The sequence below is a fragment of the Apodemus sylvaticus genome, chromosome 11 (assembly GCF_947179515.1).
Source record: "Apodemus sylvaticus chromosome 11, mApoSyl1.1, whole genome shotgun sequence".
NCBI lineage: Eukaryota > Metazoa > Chordata > Mammalia > Rodentia > Muridae > Apodemus > Apodemus sylvaticus.
In genome coordinates, this window is record NC_067482.1 from 42,944,663 (window position 1) to 42,968,428 (window position 23,766).

At 41.5% G+C, this 23,766-nt stretch overlaps 1 protein-coding gene across 2 annotated transcripts in view; it reads right to left on the reverse strand.

Annotated features, from left to right (window-relative positions):
* Positions 1-10,437: 10,437 nt before the first annotated feature.
* Positions 10,438-23,766, reverse strand: part of Slc30a9 (solute carrier family 30 member 9) — a 49,812-nt gene continuing 36,483 nt past the window's right edge. For both annotated transcript variants that reach the window (XM_052198008.1, XM_052198009.1), the window contains exons 11-18: positions 23,428-23,563; positions 21,128-21,167; positions 20,508-20,579; positions 20,007-20,114; positions 18,074-18,239; positions 16,206-16,335; positions 13,302-13,415; positions 10,438-11,338 (exon numbers count right to left, since the gene is read on the reverse strand). In XM_052198008.1, the coding sequence (XP_052053968.1) occupies positions 11,294-11,338; positions 13,302-13,415; positions 16,206-16,335; positions 18,074-18,239; positions 20,007-20,114; positions 20,508-20,579; positions 21,128-21,167; positions 23,428-23,563 (811 nt within the window). In that variant the 3' untranslated portion in view covers positions 10,438-11,293. The remainder of the gene's footprint in view (positions 11,339-13,301; positions 13,416-16,205; positions 16,336-18,073; positions 18,240-20,006; positions 20,115-20,507; positions 20,580-21,127; positions 21,168-23,427; positions 23,564-23,766) is intronic.

The following is a 23,766-nucleotide window of genomic DNA, read 5'->3' on the forward strand; positions in this document are numbered from 1 at the left end:
TAAAATATTGAGCTCGATTGAACCAAACACACTGGAGCTTCTACCAGCAGGCGTGAATTATTTATTGCAATAACAATTACCTTGAAGGAACATGAACTTATTTCGATTTCTTCTTTACATTCATTTATTTGGGAAGGGGTGCCTCTTACCACTGTGCACATGTGGAGGTCAGAGGACAGTCTATGGGAGTCTCTTCTGTCCCCTCCCCAGGTGGGATCTGGGGATCAGACACAGGTTCTGGGGTCCGGTGGCAAGTGCCTTCACCCACTGGGCCATAAGCCTGTGGATTCCTTTGTGATCACGTTCTCGGAACAACTGGGGATCCAGCTAGGAAAAGAACGACTGCGCCACACACAGCACACATCTTATCCCAGCGTTCCTTCTTTTTAACCCAAAAGAAAATAACCTGCTTACTCATCCACCATATTCATCAGCCTTGGGTTTGCTACGTTTGACGGTTTCCACAGTCATCGAGTTTATCTTCAGAAGGCGAAGCTACTCATCGTTTCATCAACTCTCTTTTTAAAAAGTAGCGACTCCAAACGCCCCCATCAGCTGTCAAGCCGGTGCACCTCCGAACATGCCAGTGTGCCTCTGAATATGCCGTGAAAATGGCGGCGTTGTTAGAATGAGTTTTAAGCCAGCTGTCTTGTAACTCTCCCAACTGAGGGGGTTGGGCAACGAGCGTCACGACGAAGAGGGCGACCTGGCATATACAGTGAATTCTAAAAGCGAGATCTTGTCTCAAAGAGACAATGATTTGATATTTATTATTAACACCATTGACATTCTTTTTTATGCTCACATTCTGGAAATCTTATCCCCCAAATGAAGGAGGAAAGAGTGCCTTCCTGTTGCGATTTGGATCTTAACTGCCCCTCTCGGCAAAAGAAATTCTCACGTCTTGAAAGGCTTGGTCCTCAATGTCAGTCCGTGTTCAGAGGTGGACCCTTAGGAATGTGCCTGGGGCGTGTGTGTTTGATGGGTTAAGCCACTTACAGTTCACAGCTTTATGGATTTTGGGAGAAGCATCCTTTGCCATAAAAGTACCAGAGAAGCAAGTGGATTTGCTCCCCGTTGGCTCTCCACCATCACAGTCCGCCTCTATCCAGGTTCAAAAGCACTGGAGTCAGCCGACCATGGACTCTTAGATTGTGAACAAAAACCAAGGTTTGTTTCAGGTTGTCTACACCACACATTCTGTCAGCAATACACACCTAGCACACACTCTTTCTAAATGGGAGAAGTCACAATGGCTTTTCTTTAGAACAATATTTCAGTTTTACAACCACCATCGCGATCTCTATAGGATCTGGAGTTATTGAAGGAGATGAGAGGCTCCAGCACCTGCAGCCTGGATATCCGCACAGGGAAATCTAGTTCTTGGTGCTGGAAGCACGGAGCATGAGCTAAGAGCTTGGTGGGAACACAGGCTCCCTCCACGTCTACTAAACATGAAAATGTTTCCTTAACGGGATTCCCACGTGATTTCTAAACTGGGTAGTGTTTGAGAAGCAAGGCTTAAAAAAAGACATAATTTATAAAACCAATGAAATAGTTCATGAGGATAGAGACTTCTTTGCTGATCGTAACGGCTGTCCTTATGAAGAAAAAGTTAATTCCACAATTATGCCAGAATGTAAACCTCCAAGAAGATTGCAGCAAAGTTTACTTGGACTGGAGGCACTGGTTGAATGAATCACCCTATAGTCTGAAGACACCAGCAAGCATTTACAGTGGTTCTGTTGTGACACCAGGCCAGGTGTCAGGACACTACGTGACCCAGGGACCTCAGAGAGGAGAAGAGAGCTGGAGACTTCTTGGTGGACTCCAGACAAGCTCGGGCGGCTTGTGAGTCCCACCGAACAAATAAGGTGACAAACAGTTGCAAATCCGTTTCTCTTTTGGAATAAGCTGGGAAATTCTGTATCCCAAGTAACTGCCTGCGAGGTTTTAGAGCCCTGTGTGGCCTCCTTTCCTTTCTTCCAATACCAAACCACCTGAAATCTACATCTAAAATTCAATAAGAAAAAAAATAATAAAACAAGGTTTGGAGTTTTTCTATTTATTTAATATCTTTACTGAGAGAGGATGGACCACAGTTCAAAATGCCAGCAAGAAGCTACATTCTGAAGGAAACGAGCTAAATCCATAGAGCTGTGGTAGACCTTGTCGGCGCTGTTCCAAAACAGCCCATGGTAGTTCTCCAGATCCAACAGATAAATAGCCGGTGGTGTCTCTCTGTTCAGCACTGAGGGACAATTTGTCTTGTTTAACAAGGAAGGAGCATTTTGGGGAATGAAAGTGTGTTCCTCCATCCCTGTAGAGCAGTGGTTCCTTCCTAATACTATGACTCTTTAATAAACTTCCTCAGGTTGTGGTGAGCCCTGACCACCAAGTTATTTCTGTTGCCACTTCATAACTGTGATTTTGCTACTGGTATGAATCATAATGTAAATGTTATTGCAGGTAGTGGTTTGCCAGTGAGGTCGCAACCCACAGGGCGAGAACAGACACTCTGGTTTAAGGTTGTATCAGCCGATGCAGGCGTGACCAGCACAGCAAGAGCAAACATGCCCCGTACCAGGACTAAAGTTTGCTGGGCAAGACTTTTCAGTCAGATGATATTGGGAACAAGTTTTCAAAGACCTTAAACAAACTCTCCCTCTAGTCTTCTCTTTTGAGGAACTTTGCTCCGCAGCTGAAAGCAAAAGAGGTTCAAAATTCGGGCTCCTTGTCCTTAGTTCTAGGACACTCAAGTGCTTTTAATTATCTCCAGATGAAAAAGGAATCTGTCCCTCTCTCATTAAGATTTTATTTATGGCCAGGCGGTGGTGGCGCACTCCTGTAATCCCAGCACTCTGGGAGGCAGAGACAGGTGGATTTCTGAGTTCGAGGCCAGCCTGGTCTACAGAGTGAGTTCCAGGACAGCCAGGACTATATAGAGAAACCCTGTCTCGAAAAAACCAAAAATCCAAAAAACCAAAAAAAAAAAAAAAAAAAAGATTTTATTTATGGGCCGGGCAGTGGTGGCACATGCCTGTAATCCCAGCACTTGGGAGGCAGAGGCAGGCAGATTTCTGAGTTTGAGGCCAGCCTGGTCTACAGAGTGAGTTCCAGGACAGCCAGGGCTACACAGAGAGACCCTGTCTCGAAAAACAAACAAACAAACCAAAACAAACCAAAACAAAAAGGTTTTATTTATGGAATCTAAAGATCTGAAAAAGAAGTGAAGATATATATGTCAGAATCTAATATTCAATATGTTTATTTTCCATTTTTGTTCTATAAACAAAATTGAGATAATTTTGAATAATGTATCTTAGTTCTATACTTTTGTTTGAAAAGGAATCCTATTAGCCTTTTTTTAAAAAAAAGATTTATTTATTATCATATCTAAGTATACTATAGCTGTCTTCAGACACTCCCAAAGAGGGTGTCAAATCTCATTATGGATGGTTGTGAGCCACAAGGTGGTTGCTGGGATTTGAACTCAGGACCTTTGGAAGAGTAGTCAGTGCTCTTAACTGCTGAGCCATCTCTCCAGCCCCCACACCCTCAAGGAGTCTTTAAAAAATATTTTATGTATCAGTGTGTGTAGCTGTGTACAGATATTCACATGTGTATGTGAGGGCCTGTGTAGACCAGAAGACTGCATTTGATCCCCAGAGACAGAGTTACTTGGTATCTTAATCTACCCCAACATGGGTTCTATGACCCAACTCGTGTCCTCTGCAAGAGCATCAAGGATTATGAACTATTTAGTACCTGTCTAGTCCCAAATCTCAAGCACATTTTAAAACTGAAAAAACAAATACATATTTCTTGGCATTGTATCTCAATTCCAAAATTTAGCAGTAATAAGCTACATTGTCCAATGCAACTTCGCACTGCCTGGGTCTCTCCCACACCTCAAAGGCCCCGTTTACTTCTCTGGTTTCTGTACTTACAGCTGAAGACTTGGAACTAGGAACCTTGGGTGAGAGAAAAAGGGAAATTCTGAGTCTGGGTTACCTCACTACACATGACCTTTCCTAGTACCATCCAGCCATGTACACATTTTATGGTTCTGTTTTCTTTTATTATTATTTTTTTAAAGAATCATTTATTTCATGTATGTGAGTATACTGTCACTGTCTTCAGACACAGCAGAAGAGGGCTTTGGATCCCATCACAGATGGTTGTGAGCCACCATATGGTTGCTGGGAATTGAACTCAGGACCTCTGGAAGAGCAGATAGTGCTCTTAATTGCTGAGCCATCTCTCCAGCCCTTTTGTTTTCTTTCTAATTGAATAGTATTTCATAGTGTAGCTGGACCATGTTTCCATCATCAGTTATTGTGAATACAGTAGCAGCGAATATGTCTGAGCAAAAATATCCTTAATACTCATAAATGTAGTTCCCCTCCCTCCTGAAAGACATTTCTATTTGCAAAAGAGACAATTACCGAAAACCACAACTGATCAAAACTTAAGAGACTAAGACAACATATGGTTCCAAGTGATAACCTGCAACACAATTCCTGCACCTTCATTGAGGAAGAGGGTGTGGAAACATTATAAGAGCCCGAGGAACAGGAAATTTACTGATTGTCTCTCCTAGAAATGTGAGGCTACACCCATGAAGTCTCATCAACACGGATGCCTAAGCAAGACATGAACAATGATGATGCCAATAGACAACACTAACATGGAAGGAGGAGAGCTTGTGGTGCTCAAGCCTGGGACTCCAGACAACTTGGGAGTGCCAAGAGTAGAAGAAATGTCTTCCTCAGGGAACAGGCCTCTGATTGGCTATCCAATAACAAGTGACCAGCTCTGAGAGTATATACATACAGGGAAGATTATACAGATGCAGATTGTTCTATTTATGTTATATGTATATGTATAGTATATGTATGTGTATAGTATATGTATATGTACAGTAAATATATGTACGCATATATGTATACTATGTGTATATGTATAGTATATGTTTGTGCATGTATATGTATATTTGCAGTATGTATATATATATATGTACGTGTATATGTATATATGGGTATGTGTATAGTATATGGGTATGTATAGTATATGTATATGTTATATACAGTATATATATGTACATGTATATGTATAGTATGTGTATATGTATAGTATATGTTTGTGCATGTATATGTGTATGTGCAATATATATATATGTACATGTATATGTATGTGTATATGTATATGTATACTATGTGTATAGTATATAGGTATGTATAGTATATGTGACAACAAAGAAAAATATCATGAATCTGAGCGAGCAAGAGAGGATTCAGGAAAGGGACTGGAAAGGGAAAGGGGAAGTGGTATAATTATAATTTCAAACAATAGAAGTTATAAAAAAGGAAAAATGACAAAGAGAGGATAACGTAAGAACCAGGCAGAGACACGGCTCCCTGGTAGAGCATGTGCCTAGCATGAACCAAGGTCTGGGTGTGATGCTTGGCATCACACTAGTTAATAAGAGATTAATAATAGTTAATAGTTAATAATAGATTAATAGTTAATAATAAGTGATTTCGCCTATTTGGAAAGAGCTCTCACTGGTGCACTGGCAAGCAATCCTCCTGCCCGTGTCCTCATCATTAGGATTATCGAAGTGAACTACTGCACCCACTCAACACTAGCTCCATAGACCTCCAGGCATCCCTTACTCTTGTACCTTGGACCCATCCATTGTTAAGTAAACCCTGATGACTTGGCCAGAGCCGAGATAGTGAGTGCCACAGCTGTGATAGCTGAGCTCTTACTCAGCGACTAAAGAGTAGGGAGGTTAGACATGGGGATCAAAGGGAAGGGTCGCATCCTGGAGTGGGGTGAGGCAGGGGAGTGATGTCATCATGAACTCAGAACAGCAGAAGTTTGCAATGTGTACTTTCTATTCTGGAATTTTGTGTTTAGTATTTTTGGTTATTTTAGGCGACAAAACCCATTGAAAAGTCACGAGTGAGAGAGGGCAACTGTGCTGTCTTACAGCTATGCTGACCTACTAAACTGCTCTCTTTCCATGCTGAAAAGGCTCCCATTACATCTTGCTGTTTAATAATTGTGACAAAAATCCTTGAGAAACAATTTAATCGGGGGGGGGGGTGGTTAGGGTGGGGTGGGTTTATTCTGGCTGACGGCTTCAAAGGCTTCAGTCTGTGGTTGGCTCAATCCATTGCTTTCGGGACCATTATGATGGAGAATGCAGTGCTGGCATGCAGGAGCTACTACTGCTCCAGCACCATGGCTCCCCACCCCGACCCTCCCATGATCATGGACTAACCCTCTCAAACTGTAAGCACACCCACAATTTCCTTTATAGGAGCTGCCTCGGTCATGTTGTCTCTTCACATGGAGAAACCCCAACTAAGACAAAAAGCTACAGTTTCACCTCAGGTTAGGATCTACTCTGCTATCATCCCCAGCCAGTGAAGAGATGAGGGTTACATCACCACACTGGAGCCATACAGAGGAACTGCTGTGCGAAGAGAAGTGCTCTATATCTGCACTTGTGCAACACACTGGCTGGTCATCACCGGCTGCAGGGCACATAGAACTGTGAACTTTAGTTGGAGTCATCTAAACGGTGCCTGCTACTGGGAGCTACTGTATGATGAACGGGACACACACCTCAGTTAACACAAAACAGGGAACTGCTTGGGGGCTCTTTATCTTTAAATACTAGTTTTTCTTTTGCAAAGTTTTGTTTTCATGTACGAGTGCTTGCATGTGTGAATATGAAACATTTGTGTGCACGATGCACCCAGAGGCCAGGGGAGTCAAATCTCCTGGACCTGGGGTTACAGAAGGTTGTGAGCTGCTTGACATAGGAGCTGAGGAGCGGCGAATGCTTTTAAGGAACTGAGCCACCCCGGCAGCCTTGCTGAGTACTTTTTTTTAAGAATAAGAGCTTCACTAGTATACAATACTTTACAACCCTTATAGGACAAAGGAAGAAAATCCACATGTGAATACATATCTGAAGTCCCCATAGGCCAAACCAAATGCTTGTAATATTAGTTGTTCCTAAGCAAAGGAAGCATTTGGGCTGAGAGAATGTTCCCTATAAATACCACAACATTCATTGTACTCTCGAAAACCTAAGATCTATCCTAGCCATATGCTAATAATTACTATTACATTTTGTGAAACCAAGAAAACATTTATAACATAGCAAGGATAATGAATGACAAATTCTGTTAGAAGGTGTGAACATAATTTTCAGGGTAAAACGTGACACCACACATTTTAACGCATTAGCATATAAGATAAAAAAGCATACCTGCTCAAAAAACCATTCATTTATTGGGGGAAAATTCCAAATTAAGAGGTGAGTTGCTCTTACTTACATATCACATCAAGGGAAAGTAAATCCTGAGAGGCTGGGACTCTTTTTAATCTGTCAGTCAAACCAGACAGACAAAACACAATGCAATAGAAATGGAAAATTCCTTTTTCCCTAAAACCAAGTCAAGGGATGAAATTTAAAATTGCAGACGTAAGAGTCAGACGACAGATGAATCCTCAACATCTATGCTTTCCAAAGTTCCCTCTCAGGGCAGGGTGAGGGGCCCAGGAGCGACAATCTCTGAGCGAGCGCTTCATCTTCAATTCTCTGCTTCACTGACTTCTGACAGTTTGGCAAATTGGGGGTCATCACATTTAAGAGAAATGTCAGCAAGGCTTCACAAATGTGATCTGAGAGGATAATACAGACTCCAAATGCCCGTGCCACTCTCTGAAGCTTCCCTGTAGGCCTGTCTTTAGACGGTATGATACTTTTAGCAAAAGTATCATCCAGCTACAAAATATTAAAGCGACACTGAAAAGCCGTGAACCCCAGACTGGAACTTTATCTTTTGTTGTCTGGATAACTGAGGGGGTTAGGTATATTTGAGTATGGGGATTGGGATTAACTTTAAGAAATTGTGACTCTAATTCAGAGGTTCCTTAGCATTTATCCAAGAACTAACCTCTTTGACAATGGATACTCCTGGCCTCCAAGACGTTCCAAAGAGCTTGCCCCACGAAACTGATAACCTGAGTCCCACTCCCTGGAACCCTATAAAAGTGATGGGGGGGGGGGCTCAAGTACGTAATCTCAGTCTACTACTGGGCGATGGGGCAGGGACAGCTTGCATACGTAGCAATTGTGTTTTAGTAAACACAAGCTATATCCTAATCATATGCTCATTATCACTATTGGATTTTGTACAACCAAGAAAACATTTACCTGTAACAAGGATAATGAATGACAAATTGTGTTAGGCGTGAACATAATCTTTAAGGGTATTACAATGCTTCAGAAACGACAGGGCCAGGGAGGAGCAGCTCTGGACTCGTGCAAAGTTGTCCGGACGCCCACAAGCATGTACCTGTTCTCACACACACCATCAAAAAACTAATCGTTTTTCTGGCTTTGGTTTTTCCAGACAGGGTTGTTCTGGGTGGTTCTGGGTAGCCTGGAACTTGCCCTGTAGACCAGGTTGGCCTCAAACTCAAGAGAATCCACCTACTCTTGCCTCCCAAGTGCTGGGATTGACGGTGTGCTGGCAGATTGTAATTTTTTTAAAAGAAATTTAAAACCTGGATAATTAATACCTTTTTCTTTAAAACTAAGGTCTAGTTTTAAAGAAAACTAGAAAATTTAAAGAAAATTCTTATCTTTGGTTTTCCTTAATTATTTATCTAAGTCTTGTTTTGGTCCATAGCATTTAACCACATGAACCTGTGTCCCAGAGACTCAACTCAGGTCCTCTGGCTTGGCAGCAAGTGACTGCACTTATCTAATCCATCTCTTTGGCTCTGGTTTTAAAATTGTAATTTGGCTTAAGTTCAGAGGAAAAAAAAATGTGGCCATTTATTTCCTAGTTTCACACATACTTCTAGACACACTGCACCCTTTTATGCCAAACTTATATAAAGTCTAATATATAAGAACTAGAAAGACATACTTTCCCCAATTATTCTTTAAGGTTATATGTCTAACCCAAATCAGATTCAAAAATTCAAATAAATATGAGGAACTGGTCTTTTTTGTATATGTATGTGCATATGGGTATAGTGTACACATGAGTATAGTGTACAAATATGTATGGAAAGGGAGTCAAAGGTCAATCTCGGCCCTTGCAGTCCACCTTGAAACAGTCACTTTGCTGATCACCTCTGACCTCTGTGCACATCAAGTCAGCCTGCCTTTGAGCGTCTAGGACTCTGCTGTGTCTGCCTCCCACCTCACAAGAGCCCTGGGATTGCAGACCTGTAGAAGCACACCCAGCCTTACACACGCCCTGAGGAATTCAGGTCAAGCCGCTTGTGCTTCACAGGCAAGCACTTCTTTAGGTCCTAAAGAAAAATATGCTGTTTGGAATAACTTCTGGACATCTGTTGGGGGATTTAATTATCGTTATCCAATTATGTGAAAATGTCAAGAGTTTTCCTAACTTCACTGGATACAGCTAGCTCTTTCCCATACACCAAAGACAGGGAGTGATGAACGGTAAGCAGGAAGGGCCAGGCAGAACCAGAAACCGAGAAGTGAGTCACCATAGGTCAACAGAGTTATTAGGAAGTGAGGGATCTGAACCTCTAAGAAAAGAGAAGTAAGTTCTAGGTATCACTTATGCACACTAGAAAACTGATACTGGCTGTGGATCAAGCCCAGACTGCACATATCAGGCAAATACTTCACTAGTGAGCTCTGCTACAGCTCAACACTTTTATTTCTTGAAAAGAAAGTTAAACGTTATGACATATTTGGGGGGGAACCCCACACCACTCAGGTGGAGCCATCAGTCTTCTGTATCCACATGTGGATCCCGGAGATTGAGTTCAGGTTGGAAGGCTTGGGGGCCAATACTCGTACCCAGTGACCTATCCGGCTGGCCCCAATTTCCTATCTCCAGAGAGCCTAGGCTCTGTGCCGTGAGTTCCAGGCCAGCCTGACCTCCACAGAGGCCCTACCTACTCAAACATGGACAGAGGACAAACACGCCCCCTTAGAGCACAAGCACATTACACATTCCCATGTTTTCCACCAAGTGTCAGTCCTGGACTGAAAACTACCTTAACAAATCCTTTAATGGGAAATTTATTTTCTGTTTCCACGTTACAGTTTTCTACAATACATGAACTTCCGTTTCAGAACGTCCTGGGGTGTGAGGGCTGTGCGCCCAGCACGCCCCCCAGCAGGGCAGCCGCCACTCCCGCCCAGCCCAGCCCATGAGCTGTTTGGGGAGACAGCTGCAGCTGTTCAGAGTCGTCAGTTATTTAGTAAACTGAATGTCCTTCCCCTCCGCACCTCACTGTCGCCAGCAAGCTCCTCCGAGCTTTCACGGTTACAGCCACTACGCCATGCTAACGCCCATCTGACCTGCAGGACATCAGACGCACCATCGGCTCTGAAAGCACACAAACCACAGCCCACACTTCAGGGTAAGAGATTTACTTCTCTCTCAACGCAAAAGGAATCCCACAGTTCACATTTACACAAGTAGTGCCTTCTCTTAAATAAATTAAAAACAAAATGTTACCCTGCCCGCAAAATTATAAATATTTCTAGTCCATATTACAGAATGGTAAAACATTTACAAATGCATTATTTCCAGTAAATAAACACTATGGCACTGAAGCCAGTTTTAAAAAAGTCATACATCTAGGATTATGTCTTTAACATTACAAAAATTAAACCAAATAAGGAAAAGGTAAGAGAGAGAAGTTTTACAAAGTGGCAACTACTATGATCTGAAAGCTGCAGAACTGTCTTCCCTCCATTCAGTAAGTGTGCTGCTTCCGGAATGAACGTCTGCTTCTGGATAATGACATTAGGAGAGTGCACCTCTCAGTGTTCGTGTCAAAACCACAAAGTATACAGAAGCACTTTCCTGACTGAGCAGGAAAGACAGCCCTCAAAACACAGTGACTGTTTAAATGCCACACAGTGAGGTTTAGCCAGAAGACTTGAGATTAGAACTTCGGTGGACCAAATGTTTCAGTTGTGACTTATGCTTCAAGTCCACAGGGACACGTCGTACCATGTTAAGAAGGAAAACATGATTCCATGGTTTAACACAGACTGGCTGAAAGGAGAGACTGTGGGCGACCTAAGCCGATGTCCCTACAGAAGCACAAAGACATGATTAGAGGAGAGTCTGAGTCCTACGGCCCGTTCAGCTGCTCAGCACGTGGAGAACACATCTCATCTGTCGGGAAGGCTCAGCTTCTGCAGTCACTGACCCTCCAGTGGGGAGGAAGACATCTCCACGTCCCAAGCGACTCATCCTATCTATAGGATCTCAAGATCTACATGTCGAACTTCAGGATTTCGTTTCTGGAAAGAAAATTATTTCCACATTATTCACAGCTAAACAAAACCTGCCCCGCCCCCACCCCAATTCTTTCTGATCACTGGACTGGAGCAACTAAAAACATTTGTTATACTAGCAAGCAGAATCTATGCATAGGAAAAAAAGATCAACATGAGTATACTATAAATGACACAGGAAGCAGCCCTGCCTCCCTGAGCCGTTCATGTATTAATACAAAGATGCTTTATGATTCTTGTGTATGTCAAGCATGGAAGCACTTAAAATCATAATGTCCGTTTTCATAGTCAAAAGAAAATCACTGCAAAACAATGCCAATCTGAACTAACATGTTTCTAGCACTGCTTGATATAGTTTAGTAGTCAATTCGGTCTAGGACAAGTCTGTGCTAAAAAGAAGTAGAGATTAAGTTTTTAAAATGAGTCTGGGGGCTGGAGAGATGGCTCAGCAGTTAAGAGCAGTGACTGCTCTTCTGAAGGTTCTGAGTTCAAATCCCAGCAACCACATGGAGGCTCACAACCATCTGTAATGGGATCTGATGCCCTCTTCTGGTGTGTCTGAAGACAGTTACAGTATACTTACATATAATAATAAATAAATCTTTAAAAATAAAAATAAATAAAATGAATCTATTCTTAGCACCCCTCCCCCTTCCCCACATGCATACACATACAACTAAAATGTAAATGATAGTGAGCAACCACAGCTTTGGAACTGAACGCCAACTGTAATCACACCAATGTTCACTGAGAGTCATAGACTTGGCCTGGGCAAGTGCTTGTTTGAGTGGCTTACATGTTGGGTTTTTGTTTGTTTGTTCGAGACAGGGTCTCTCTACATAACCCTGGTTGCCCCAAAAATCACTGTGTAGACTAGGCTGGGATCTACCTATCTCTGCTGGGATAAAAGGCCCATATCATGCGATCAACTATTTGAATGTTCTTTACAATGAAGTGATATTTAAAAACAAACAAACAAACAAACAAACAAACAAACTTAAGTGTTTTTTTTTTAACTCAGGTTAGCCAGAAGAGTTAGAGGAATAATACTCATTTCTTATTCTTTAATCAAACCTATCAAAAGCATCACAGACTGGACATAGAGACATATAAGGAGATCTAGCTATCTGTAAGCCAGCTACAGCTAATACTTTCCATGTTTTGTAAAAATCGTGAAGTAAGTGACTGGAGAGGTAGCTCAATAATTAAGAGCACTTACAAGGGACTGAGGTTCAGTTCCAAGAAGCCACACAGTAGCTCACAATTGTCTTTACCAAGTACCAGAGGATCCAGTGGCTTCTTCAGATACTGTCCATATGTGGTACACAAACATATACATATGTAGGCAAAACACCCATATATGTAAAGTAAAAATAATTCTTTTTTCTTTTAATATATGAAGCAATACTACCAGTAATAGCTAATACAGTGGACTCACCTCTCACTAAACAGCAAGCATAGAATAATGTGAGGGCATATTCAGTACCATAGCCTAAGTTTTCTAATTCTCTGACTAAAGTGGGATGTTTTCTTGAGTGTTTTGTTTTGTTTTTTAATTTGTGAGATACAGTTTCTCTGTGTTGCCCTAGCTGTCCTGGAAATCACTCTGCAGACCAACCAGGCTGGCCTCTAACTCACAGAGATCCACCTGCCTCTACCTCCAAAGTGTTGAGATTAAAGGCGTGCATCACCACTACCCTAAATTAAAATATTTTCTATTGAAAGACAAAATACTTTTTACTATCTTAGATAACCAATAGGAAGAACAGTGATAAAAATATAAGAGGTTCAAACCATTATTCTCTACTGATTAATAACTTTATGAGTCCATCCAATCCTGTCTGTGAAGTTGTTATGGGGTAAAAGAAAGTACATGTTTGTACATCTGACAGACTTAGCACGGTGCCTACACGCAATCGGGATTCCAAAACAGTTAGCAGAGAACAATTTCTTGACAAATAGATCTTACCTTCAACTCTTTCTCAAGCCTGTCTACTTCAGCTCCTAGAGTGTCAATAATATTTTCTCCATGTTTAAGCATAAAGGCTTCTAACTGTTCAGGAGTTTTCACCTCTTGAATTTCCTATAAAGAAAACAAAAGCAGGAAAGCAGAATTAAAGTCACAGTGGCGTACACATCATCTGTTGCACCATTAAGACTAATGAAAATAAAAACTTTAGGTCAAGGCACTGAATCACTCGTTTCTAAACAACTCAGGACGAATGCTAGGCAGAGTGAGCACTGTGAACTAACGGTAAAGGCAGACCTTTACCAAGTACTGCTAGGACAATGATTGCCTATGACGAGACAAATAGCTAACTTCTACTTCAGTCTAAGAAGCAAACAATTCAAAACAGATTGAAAGGTTTTTTTGTTTGTTTATTTTTTGGTTTTTTTGTTTTGTTTTTGTTTGTTTGTTTGTTTTTGGCATGAGATAAATAGCATAGAAGAGCATAGTCCCAGGGGACCTCAGCTCTGGAGGTAAAGATAGGAGGATGGGGCACTCGAGGTCTCTGGATACAGTGGGCATGCCTATGGTCTCTCTGAGTTAGAGCCCTCCTAGTCTGCATAGCTAGTTCCAGGCCAGCCAGCCCTACATAGTGAGACTTGTGAGACTACACAGTGAGTCTTGAAAAACCAAATGATGCAACAGATAGAAAATGCTGTGGGAAAGAAATGGACATACTTTGGAAGTTAATTTGTCATTCTCTATGGAAGATGAAGAGTGTGCATTTGGTAGTCTCCATCCTTTGTCAGTTTAGCTCTCTGTACCATTTCCTTCCCACCCTCAGAAGACTTTCACATATGACCCGGGAACAGGTAAGAAACACCTCCAGGCCTCACTTCTTCTTTCCTTCTGAGATAGGATTGAAGTATGTAGCTCAAGATGTCTCCAAATCACGATCCTTTGCCCCAGCCTTCCGAATGCTAGGATTACGGATTCGTGCTACCACAGCTAGCTTGTAGCACTATCTTTCACATTTTAACATGGAAAACAATATCAATCTCCATTAGAAACAGGATATGTGAATTATATTATTTCACATTCATAGACTGCAGTAGTAGTGATGGTAAATGATCCAATGATCCTAAACCAGATAAACTGGCAAGGATCGTAGACAGCTGTTAGGGAGCTGTGCACAGTCACACAAAAGAAAACCATTTATATCTATACATCATACATTCATACCATATACTGCGGAACATTCAAAGTGTAATATAGTACACTAAAACCATGTAGTCTAAAACTCAGAGTGGAAGGGACTGGTATCAAATTCAGCATATGAGTTAACTCTGGGGGTGAAAATGAGACTTAGCAAAAACTGAGCCTGTTTCTGTCATTTCTGTAAAGATCTTATACAAGCACATGCAAGATGGATGCCCCTAAGCTGAAAACCCTAAGTTGTGGTCTGAAGTCTTCAAGTCTGTGAGCAATGACGTCACAGTCTGAAAGGTTGCAGGGATGTGGTTCCATGATGGGGGTCTGCATGTCTGCATGGAACCCGCACTCAGTTCCACCACGCACCCAGGCATGATGGCAGCCTGCAGCCCCAGCACTAGGCAGAGGGAGCAGAAGCTTCAGAAGTTCATTTATCCTGAGGTAACAGTGGCCACACAAGGCCAGCCTAGCCTTCACCATATCTCAAGCAAAGAAAAAACTACAATGAAGCCAAAATACTAAACCTTTGACTTCTGAATTATTGACTTTGACACTCAATGTATGCAAATATTTTTAAAAAAGAATTTGGAAAATCAGAAATATGATCCCTGGTATTTTCTACAAGGATACTCAACCTTCGTAGAAAATGTTAAGATTTGACAAAGCCAAATGGTAACATTTGTTCTGTTACTGCTGGCTTCTATAAATTATTTCTTAAATCACGGCATTTCCCTTTCATCTTTGATAAAAGGTCCAGAGGTTGCTAAAACCGCACAATAATCTTATTATTTTTAAGTTACTTCATTATGTGCATTGGTATTTTGCCTCCATGCATGTCTGTGTGAAGGTATCACTCTCCTAAAGCTGGAGTTACAGACAGTGTGAGCTACCGTGTGGTTGCTGGGATTTGAACCCCGGTCCTCTGGAAGAGCAGCCAGTGCTCTTAACTGCTGAGTCAGCTCTCCACTACCTTTTTTTTTTGTTCATATACAAAAAAAAGTACTTATAAATAATTAATTAATTATTATAAGTAATTAATAAATTTGAATCAATTAATTAGGCACAGAAGATTAACAATAATAAAATGCACCTGCAATAATATAGTTGCAATGCAAGTTTTGTGAACACTCCTGTCCCCTGCCCTGCCAGCTCAGCTTGGGTAGCACAAACAGCCTGGATGCTAGGGGAAGAGATAATTCATGTCCTGGGAACTAACAGATGTTCAGAAAGGCAATTTAAAGTTTAAGCTTATTTCTAGAATTTTCTACTTACTGTTTTTTGATTCTGGTAACTTAATCCATAGAAAATAAAACAGTGAGTGGATGGGTATACTGTTACACTCTTAATAAGAGAGCATGGGTCTGGAGTCAAAGGTCAGAATCATGTGACTTCATGTAGATAGTCCTAAAATCTTGACAGGCTAATTATTCTGTTGTCTAAGTTTGCCTGTATGTTAGACTGTAAGTGTTACTTTGTCACCATGCAGGGCTGTTGAGAGAAAATTACATAAAACATGTAACAAGTACTAACAACTTAATGACTAAGTTTGTTCTTTTGGCTGTCTCTGCTGACTGACTATAAATGCGAAGTTCTCTATCAGACTTGGGCCTGGGAAGTAAGAAGCTCATAGCTGAAGTGACTATAAGACCACAAAGACAAAAAAGCCTTTATAGCTGTGTGCTGCAAAAGAAAATAATGAATGCACAGACTTACTTGCATCATTTGGTCAAAATCTTGCTTTTCCAAATATGATCTTGTAACAACTCGTCCATCAAAATCAACTTCTGCCTTAAATCTGACTTTCCCTAGTCCCAGATCCGTGGCTTTAACATCATGGATTGCCCTGTGATGAGTGAGGAACACTGCATGTCAGTCTAAGTGTACGCATCCGTCCTTTCGGCAGAGACCCAGCTTCCCCAGCAGCGCAGCAGGTACTGCTAAGCTCCTCACTTTCTAAGGCAGATCATATGTCTCGGGTTCTATGTGCAATGCCATTCAGAAGTATAAGCATAATAAATACTGTTTACATATATGTGAATTGTAAAACTTGTATTACTAATTCTAAAGTGCTTTTCTAAAATATTATCTAGTTAATTTTATAAATGCCCATAATCTACCCACTTACCAATTTCTCAACATTTATGAAATCATAATTTTTGTTGATACCAGTTTTTTTTGAGTGTGCAAATAACTTTCCTTCCTACCATCTGTCTTCCTCTGTGGTGATGAGGCTTTAACCAGGCCTACACACCACAAGGCAAACAAGCTACACCACAAGTGAACAGGTGTAGCTACTGTGGCTCCTGTGCTGGCTGGCATGGGGCGTCTCTACACAGCCTGTAGCTACTGTTAGAATAAAACTGGTCCACGGGACTGATGAGGGCAATGGTAACAGAGCACATGCTCAGCACAGCAGATGGGAAGGAAGCCACTCAACGAAGGGCTCTGATTAAAACAAAATGCAAGGCAGACCTGCATGTATGGAAGTGATTTCCTCAGGATCACTCCTAGTGCCTGCTAGTGCAAGGCAGACCAGGGCCACACTCCATTGCACGCCCACCTCCAGCCAGGAGCTGACAGCACTTCTCAGCATCCCGGAAGCACAGCAGATGATGCGTCTACTGCTCTGCTTTCTCCTAGCTCTAACTCCCACGGAGCAAAGCTTCCCCAGGAAGAACTGAGAAAGCTCTATCTGCAATCTGTCCAACTTATTTCCTTTATAGACAACATGAGAAATAAAGCCAGGGTCCTGGAAATGGAGTTGTGTTGGAATGCCACCTTAAGAAAGACTCTCTGTGCTATCAGAATGAGTTCTAATTCCTGAATGACCTCGAGCAACGGCCTGAGTCCAGGATTCCTAATCCACACGAAGAAACCTTATCAACTCTCTGAGATGACAGAGAATAAACAACTCAGTGGCTATAAACTTATAAGACAATCAAGTTAAAAATAAAGTCTGTCCAGCCTAGCAAGATGCTGTCTCATTTATTCATCTGTCTGCATTCTGTCCTCACAAGGCGCTGGGATCTGTCTTCCTTTGCTTAACACTTAGGCAGTGGCTACTTCCATTTGAGGCAGCTGTTCCTTATGTCCTTCTACCTACAGATACAAAGCTCTGCTGCACTGTGAACCTTCCTGCTGTCAGAACTGTAAGCTAAATAAACCTTTTTGTCTTTAGAAATTCTCTGCTCTCTGGCATCCTGTTACAGCAACAGAAACAGTGTAAAACCAAACCAAAGAATAGACTGAAGATCTTCCTATTTTAAAGTTTGAAGAGATAATCATATTTATTAGTTTTCATCATTGTAGCAAAATATCAAAGATAACAACTTGAGGAGGAAAGATTTGGTTTTGGTCCACGGTTTTGGAAGCTTTAAAAAGACAAGTGTACTCAACCATGCCTATCTTCATTAAAGCATCTATGACTTATCCATAAGGTACACAGATTGAAAACGTGTATGTAGGGAACCCCTTAGAAGTTTGTGTGTGTGTGTGTGTGTGTGTGTGTATATGTGTGTGTCTGTGTGTGTGTGTATGTATGTGTGTGTGTCACCCAAAGGACATCACTAGTCAGGGCTGACCTTACTGATGGGTCGTTCTCCAGGAGTTCAGTCAGTCGCTGCACTTGCTCTGGCTGGATGGACCGTCCCAGGAGTGCTTCTGTGTTAGTGTAGATGAGGAATGCCGAGACCACACCGAGTAAGGTGCCCACACCCAAGGAGCCCAGGCTGTCATACAATGGATTCCCTAGAAGAATCCCGGAAGAAACCAAAACATTTTCTATTACTTCAGTGAGCCTTAGAGAGAAAACAAGGATATTTGAAATTCATTTCTGGTTCCTTTAGTTATTTCTTTTCTAAATGACTGCTAATAGCTTTCTTGTTCTACAAAACAGAGTTAGCTGGGACATACTGGTGTATGCCCTTAACCTCAGCATTTAGGAAAAGAGGTGGGTCGAGCTCTGTGAGCCTGAGGCCAGCTGAGCCTCCATTGGAAGCTCTAGGCTAGCCAGGGCTACATGGTGAAATCCTACCTCAAGAAAAATTTTTCTTAGAAAACAAAATCAAACCACTTTAGTGTTTGTGTGTGTGCGCTCATGTATGCACATCACAGCATACAAATGGAGCTCAAGAGACTACTGGGGGAGGGAGCTTGGTTCTTTTTTCTACTACATAGGTCTTAGGGATCGAACTCAGGTCATCAGCCTCAGCCCTAAGTGCCCCTAACTGCTGAGATAGCTCAATAGCCCTATGTAACGCTTAAAACAGGAGCAGCAGCACAGCCTTTGATCCTAACACTCAGGAGGCAGAGGCAGACCTGTCTCTTCTGAGTTCAAGGTCACCCTGGCCTAGAGAGTCAAGAACCCCTTCTCGAGAGAGAGAGAATTACTCATTAACAATTTATGACGAATAGCAGGGCAAAGGTCAGCCAGACCATCAACTGCTATTTTCTGATAACGACTTCTGGTCACAGTCAACACTGGAGAATGCTGCCACAGCTCACTGAAAGTGATTCTACTAAGAGAGAAGGCAGGGAGTGGGGAGACCCTAGGAGAATCTGACATCACAAGCTGAATGAACTCAAGGGGCTCTCATTTTAAAAAACAAAATGAACTTTCTGTCCCAAATTACCTTTTGGTCCTCAACAGACTTAACTAGCTACCAAATGAGCAGGAAAGAACTTGAAAAGTAATGTATATGAACATTAATACCTGGTATCAGGAGCAGGAAGACTGGAGCTCCAATACATATTTATTAAAGTCTTTACACTAGCTTAACGACCTGTGACATTAACTAGTAAATATCAGTCTTATTGTCATAGGCAAGGGGCTAAGAGTTCAGAGGACCACAGCTTTGACTCACCACTACCAAGATTTAAAATAATCTACTAATGCTTTACAATACTTCTCAACTAGAGATATGAACCCTAACCCAGAAAAATCTGCATACTTTTACTGACAAATATTTTACCATTAAATTTCAAAGTTAGATTAGGAAGTAAATCTTCACACCTACCCACCCACCACAGCACTCCTTAGGCACCTGCCTGCCTGCCTGCCTGCCGGGCCCTCCCTCCTGAAGAGCAGCCTCCCCTTTGTCTTCAAGTCACAGGAGCTCGGTTACCTTCTCTCCTCTACTTCCTTCTCCTTTAATAGCTCTTCCCCTCAGCTAACTTTCCTACTTTCAACAACAACAATATACACACACACACATACACACGCACTCACGCGCACACACACACATACACACACACACACACACACACACACGCGCGCGCGCGCGCGCACACACACCCCTAGATTCTGTAGATAAAAGAAAATAGGCAGTATTTGCCTGAACCAGGCTTATTTCACTAAACGTGATAGCAGGTTCCATACAAATAAATAAAAAATTAGTATGGAATTAATATTTAATAATCTATTGGCTTAAAATTATTGGGTGATATGACCAACTTCCCATATATTAGAGAATTAGGCAGCAGAAGAACATTATGTGTACTTTAAGACATATTTACCTGTTATTGAGGTAAGGCCCATGCAGGTAGCCGCTATAATCACTCCTAAGACAGCCGCAGTGTCCTCCAATAGAATAACATTTGTACTTGGATCACGACTTTCCATGACTTAATCATTGGGGCAATAGACAAAAAAAGAAAACTTCTGAAATCTTAATTTGACCCATTAGAAGCCATTTCAATAAGTACCCATTTGCTACACGAGAATGTATGAGAGACCATACTTTTAAAACCCTATTTTTTTTTTATCTTAAGTGCTGATAACTTATATAGTCTTTCCAAATCATTCAGGTATATGCAGGAATACGACAGCTCACTTAAGTCCAGAGAGAAGACATTCCTGTGTTCAACGTTCTCTTTCTGACAGAGCTGATCTGTCTGGCGAGAGCCACACAGAGAAGACAGCGAGGCATGCTTGAGACCGTCTGTCAGTCACAAAGCAACAGCACCAAGTATTTTAAACAGATAAACAGAGTAAGTATCCGGTTCTAAATGACATACCATACTTATAAAATGATGTTCCCTTGGCCTGGGCGCTCCTGCGAAGTTCATTTATGGCAACCAGAAGTGTTGCTGAAAGAAAAGCATCCTATCAGCAGGAAGAAACTTTGTGTCTCCAAACTATAAAGACAGCATTTCAAAGACAAATGAATAAGCACACCACATTAGCACACAGTTGGCAATAAGAAAGGCTCTGCATTACCAGTCACCGTGACTCAAGGTAACTATTATAACAAATGGCTCTCCTACTGCACAATGATAATAGTTAACCATAACGACTACGGCAGAAACCTGTGTCACCCGAGATACCGCTGCTGGGCAGGCAACCAGTAAGCACGGTCACTTTGATCCCCCAACACTTGGAGGAAAATCACATAAATATGTACAACTACAACATGCCAATAAGAAATTATATTAATTTTAAAAATGAATGAGGAACTGAAGAGATGACGTGGGAGGCCGGAGCACTGTGATTCCGAAGACTGGAGTTCGGATCTACTAGAAAAGCAGACTGAGCTTAGGCTCCTAACTCCACAGTACAAATGAACAGACTGGCAAACAGTAATGAATGTGCTGTTGCATATGTATCACTAGACTGAAAATAAATACACAGTACATACCTCCTTCAGACACCAATGAGCCTGCTAAAATACAATATGCCTGGAAAACAAACATTAAAACAAATAAGGAACCACGTATTTCACTAAAGGATTACAGCTGCTCATATGTAAAATATGTAACATTCAGTAGAGTTGAAATAAAAGCCCTAATTCAAGCTAGATACTACGGGTATTGTTGGGAAAAAGGAGGACAAAAAAATATGGACACAAGCCAGATATAGTCATCCCAGCACTTGGGAGGCAGAGGCAGGCAGCTCTCTGAGTCAAGGCCTGTCTGGTCTACAGAGTGGGTTTCAAGACAACTAGGGCTACACAGAGAAACCTTGTCTCAAAACCTCCTGACTCCAAAAAAATTTATTTTAAATTAAACAAAAAAATAAAAGAAAAGAATTTTTCTATTAAAAAAAAAAGTTCCCCTAGTCAAGAACCCTGAAGCAATATGTATTAAGCAAGTTTATAGTCCACTGACTCCATTAGCTAACAAAGTGCTAATTCATTACAATGGAATCACTTACTCAAAGACAAGATATGGTAAAACTTGAACACAATTAAGATGTACCAGTTTACTCTCTAATTTCAAAAATTGCTCAGGCCTGTTAAATGATGCTGTTCAAATTAGATGCTGCTAGGACAACAAGGGTCTGTGCTAAAGGGGCTGATAAACAAGTTCAGAACAGGAGAGGCAAGTTTTGTTCATTTCACTACACTAAAGGTACTATGGTTAAAAACAAAGTAGGAAACTAGGCCAGACATGGTGGTGTTTGCCTGTAATCCCAGTACAGGGAGTGCAGAAGAGGAAGGTTGGAATTTAAAGGTTCAAGGCCAGTTTGGGTATCAAAGCAAACACTGCCTTAATAACCAAACAACAACAAAACAAAATAAGACTAGTTTAACTGACTCGTTATTACATAACTATGGAATGGAATGTTAAAATAAGACTGATTATATACTATTCTATGACCCAAAACAGGAAAAAAGTTCTAAGTTCACTCTCATTCTAGGAGTTCTAATAGCAGAATAAAGTATTTCATCTGTGTGGGCTGTAGAAAGAGGTAGGGTTCTCTCCCCCACCCCCATCAGACCACGCCCTGACTTTACAGCTAGCAGTACTGGAGACAGGTTGGAGAGCAAGGAGGCCGAAGGTGCACATTTCTATGATGAATGTGTTGAGCTGCTGAGATGGCTCGCTGGGCTGAATAAGTGCACCCAAGAGTTTGAAGAGTAGAGCAAACTGTGTCTGATAAAGCTATAGCTAAGGTACTGAGGATGGCTGTTAGAGAAGAGAAAAAGCCACAGTACCCGCAGAAAGTAAACTGTCTCATATGTAGGTCCTAGCATAGGGACCTGAGCTGGGGTCTTCTGAAATGTCTAAGAGGCATTTGCCACATGCCTGAATTAACCCCTGTAACATATACAGGGGCCTAGTCTGTGTCTCCAAGAAGTCAGAACAGCAAAGCAGCCTGCTCTCTAAGGCGGGTCAGTGAAGAACGGGTAGTTTTTAAAGATCTGTAAAGGCCAGAGAAGACTACTGTTAGTGTTTGATGTTCCCTGCCCAGTGTTGAGCCTAGCCTGCTGAACAGAAGAGCCTTGGTGTGACAAAACTGAAAGTGACCATCTTCCTTTTCCTGGTCCCCAGTGCAGGACCTTCCTGATGGAAAGGAAAAACAAAAACAAACCAAAAAACACTTTGTTTGCTTTAACATTAAATGTAGTTCCGACTTATGACAAGTGACTGGAAATTGTAATTACTAATATAAAGCTACTCTTGGCACTAGAAGTACAAGAAGTTCTCTATGTTGTTAAATAGTAGCTCTAGAAAAGTCTGTAAAACTGCCCAAGATTTAACTAAAGAGCATGTGCTTAATAATAAACCTATGGAGAGCCTCCGGTTTACCATCACCAAATTAAGCGCAGAAGAGATGGCTCAGCAGTTGGGAGCACTGGCTGCTCTATCAGAGGCCCTGGGTTTGAGTCCCAACACCTACGAGGCAGCTCAGAGCCTGCTGTAATTCCAGGTCAGGACAGCCAGCATCCTCTTACCTTTGCCTGCATCGGGCAAACATGTGGTGCAGACATTCATGCAGGCAAAACACCCTGACACATGAAATACTTAACCGTCTAAAATCACCCAATTATGTAGATTCATAGATCATAAATACTCATGTGTAAAACAAAACTGCAACTAACTAACTTGTGTGACACAACCAAGAGGCAAATTATTTCTGTTCTGTAATACAATATGGCAAAGGCTTCCACTAAGTCACAGTACTCCAAAGTGAGAGTGGGGAAAGGAGGATCACCCAGAGAAGGGATTCCATTGGTTGAGGATGAAGTAATCCCATGATTCCATGATACCAAGAGAGTCCTGCGCCCATCATGAAAATACCAACACCACTAATCAGTGAAGAAATATAGCGCATATTTGAAAAGCCATACCTGAAAGATAAAAAGATCATATAGTTTGCAAAAATGAACACTAACTTTCAAAATGTTTAATAAGTCAATGAAAACAATCAAAATCATTCTTAGACTATTAAATTGGATAGTTTTATATATTAAATACTATAAATATGAAGTTCAAATTTCAATAAAAACAATATATAAAATGGAAAAATATAAGATCTTTGAACACATTACCC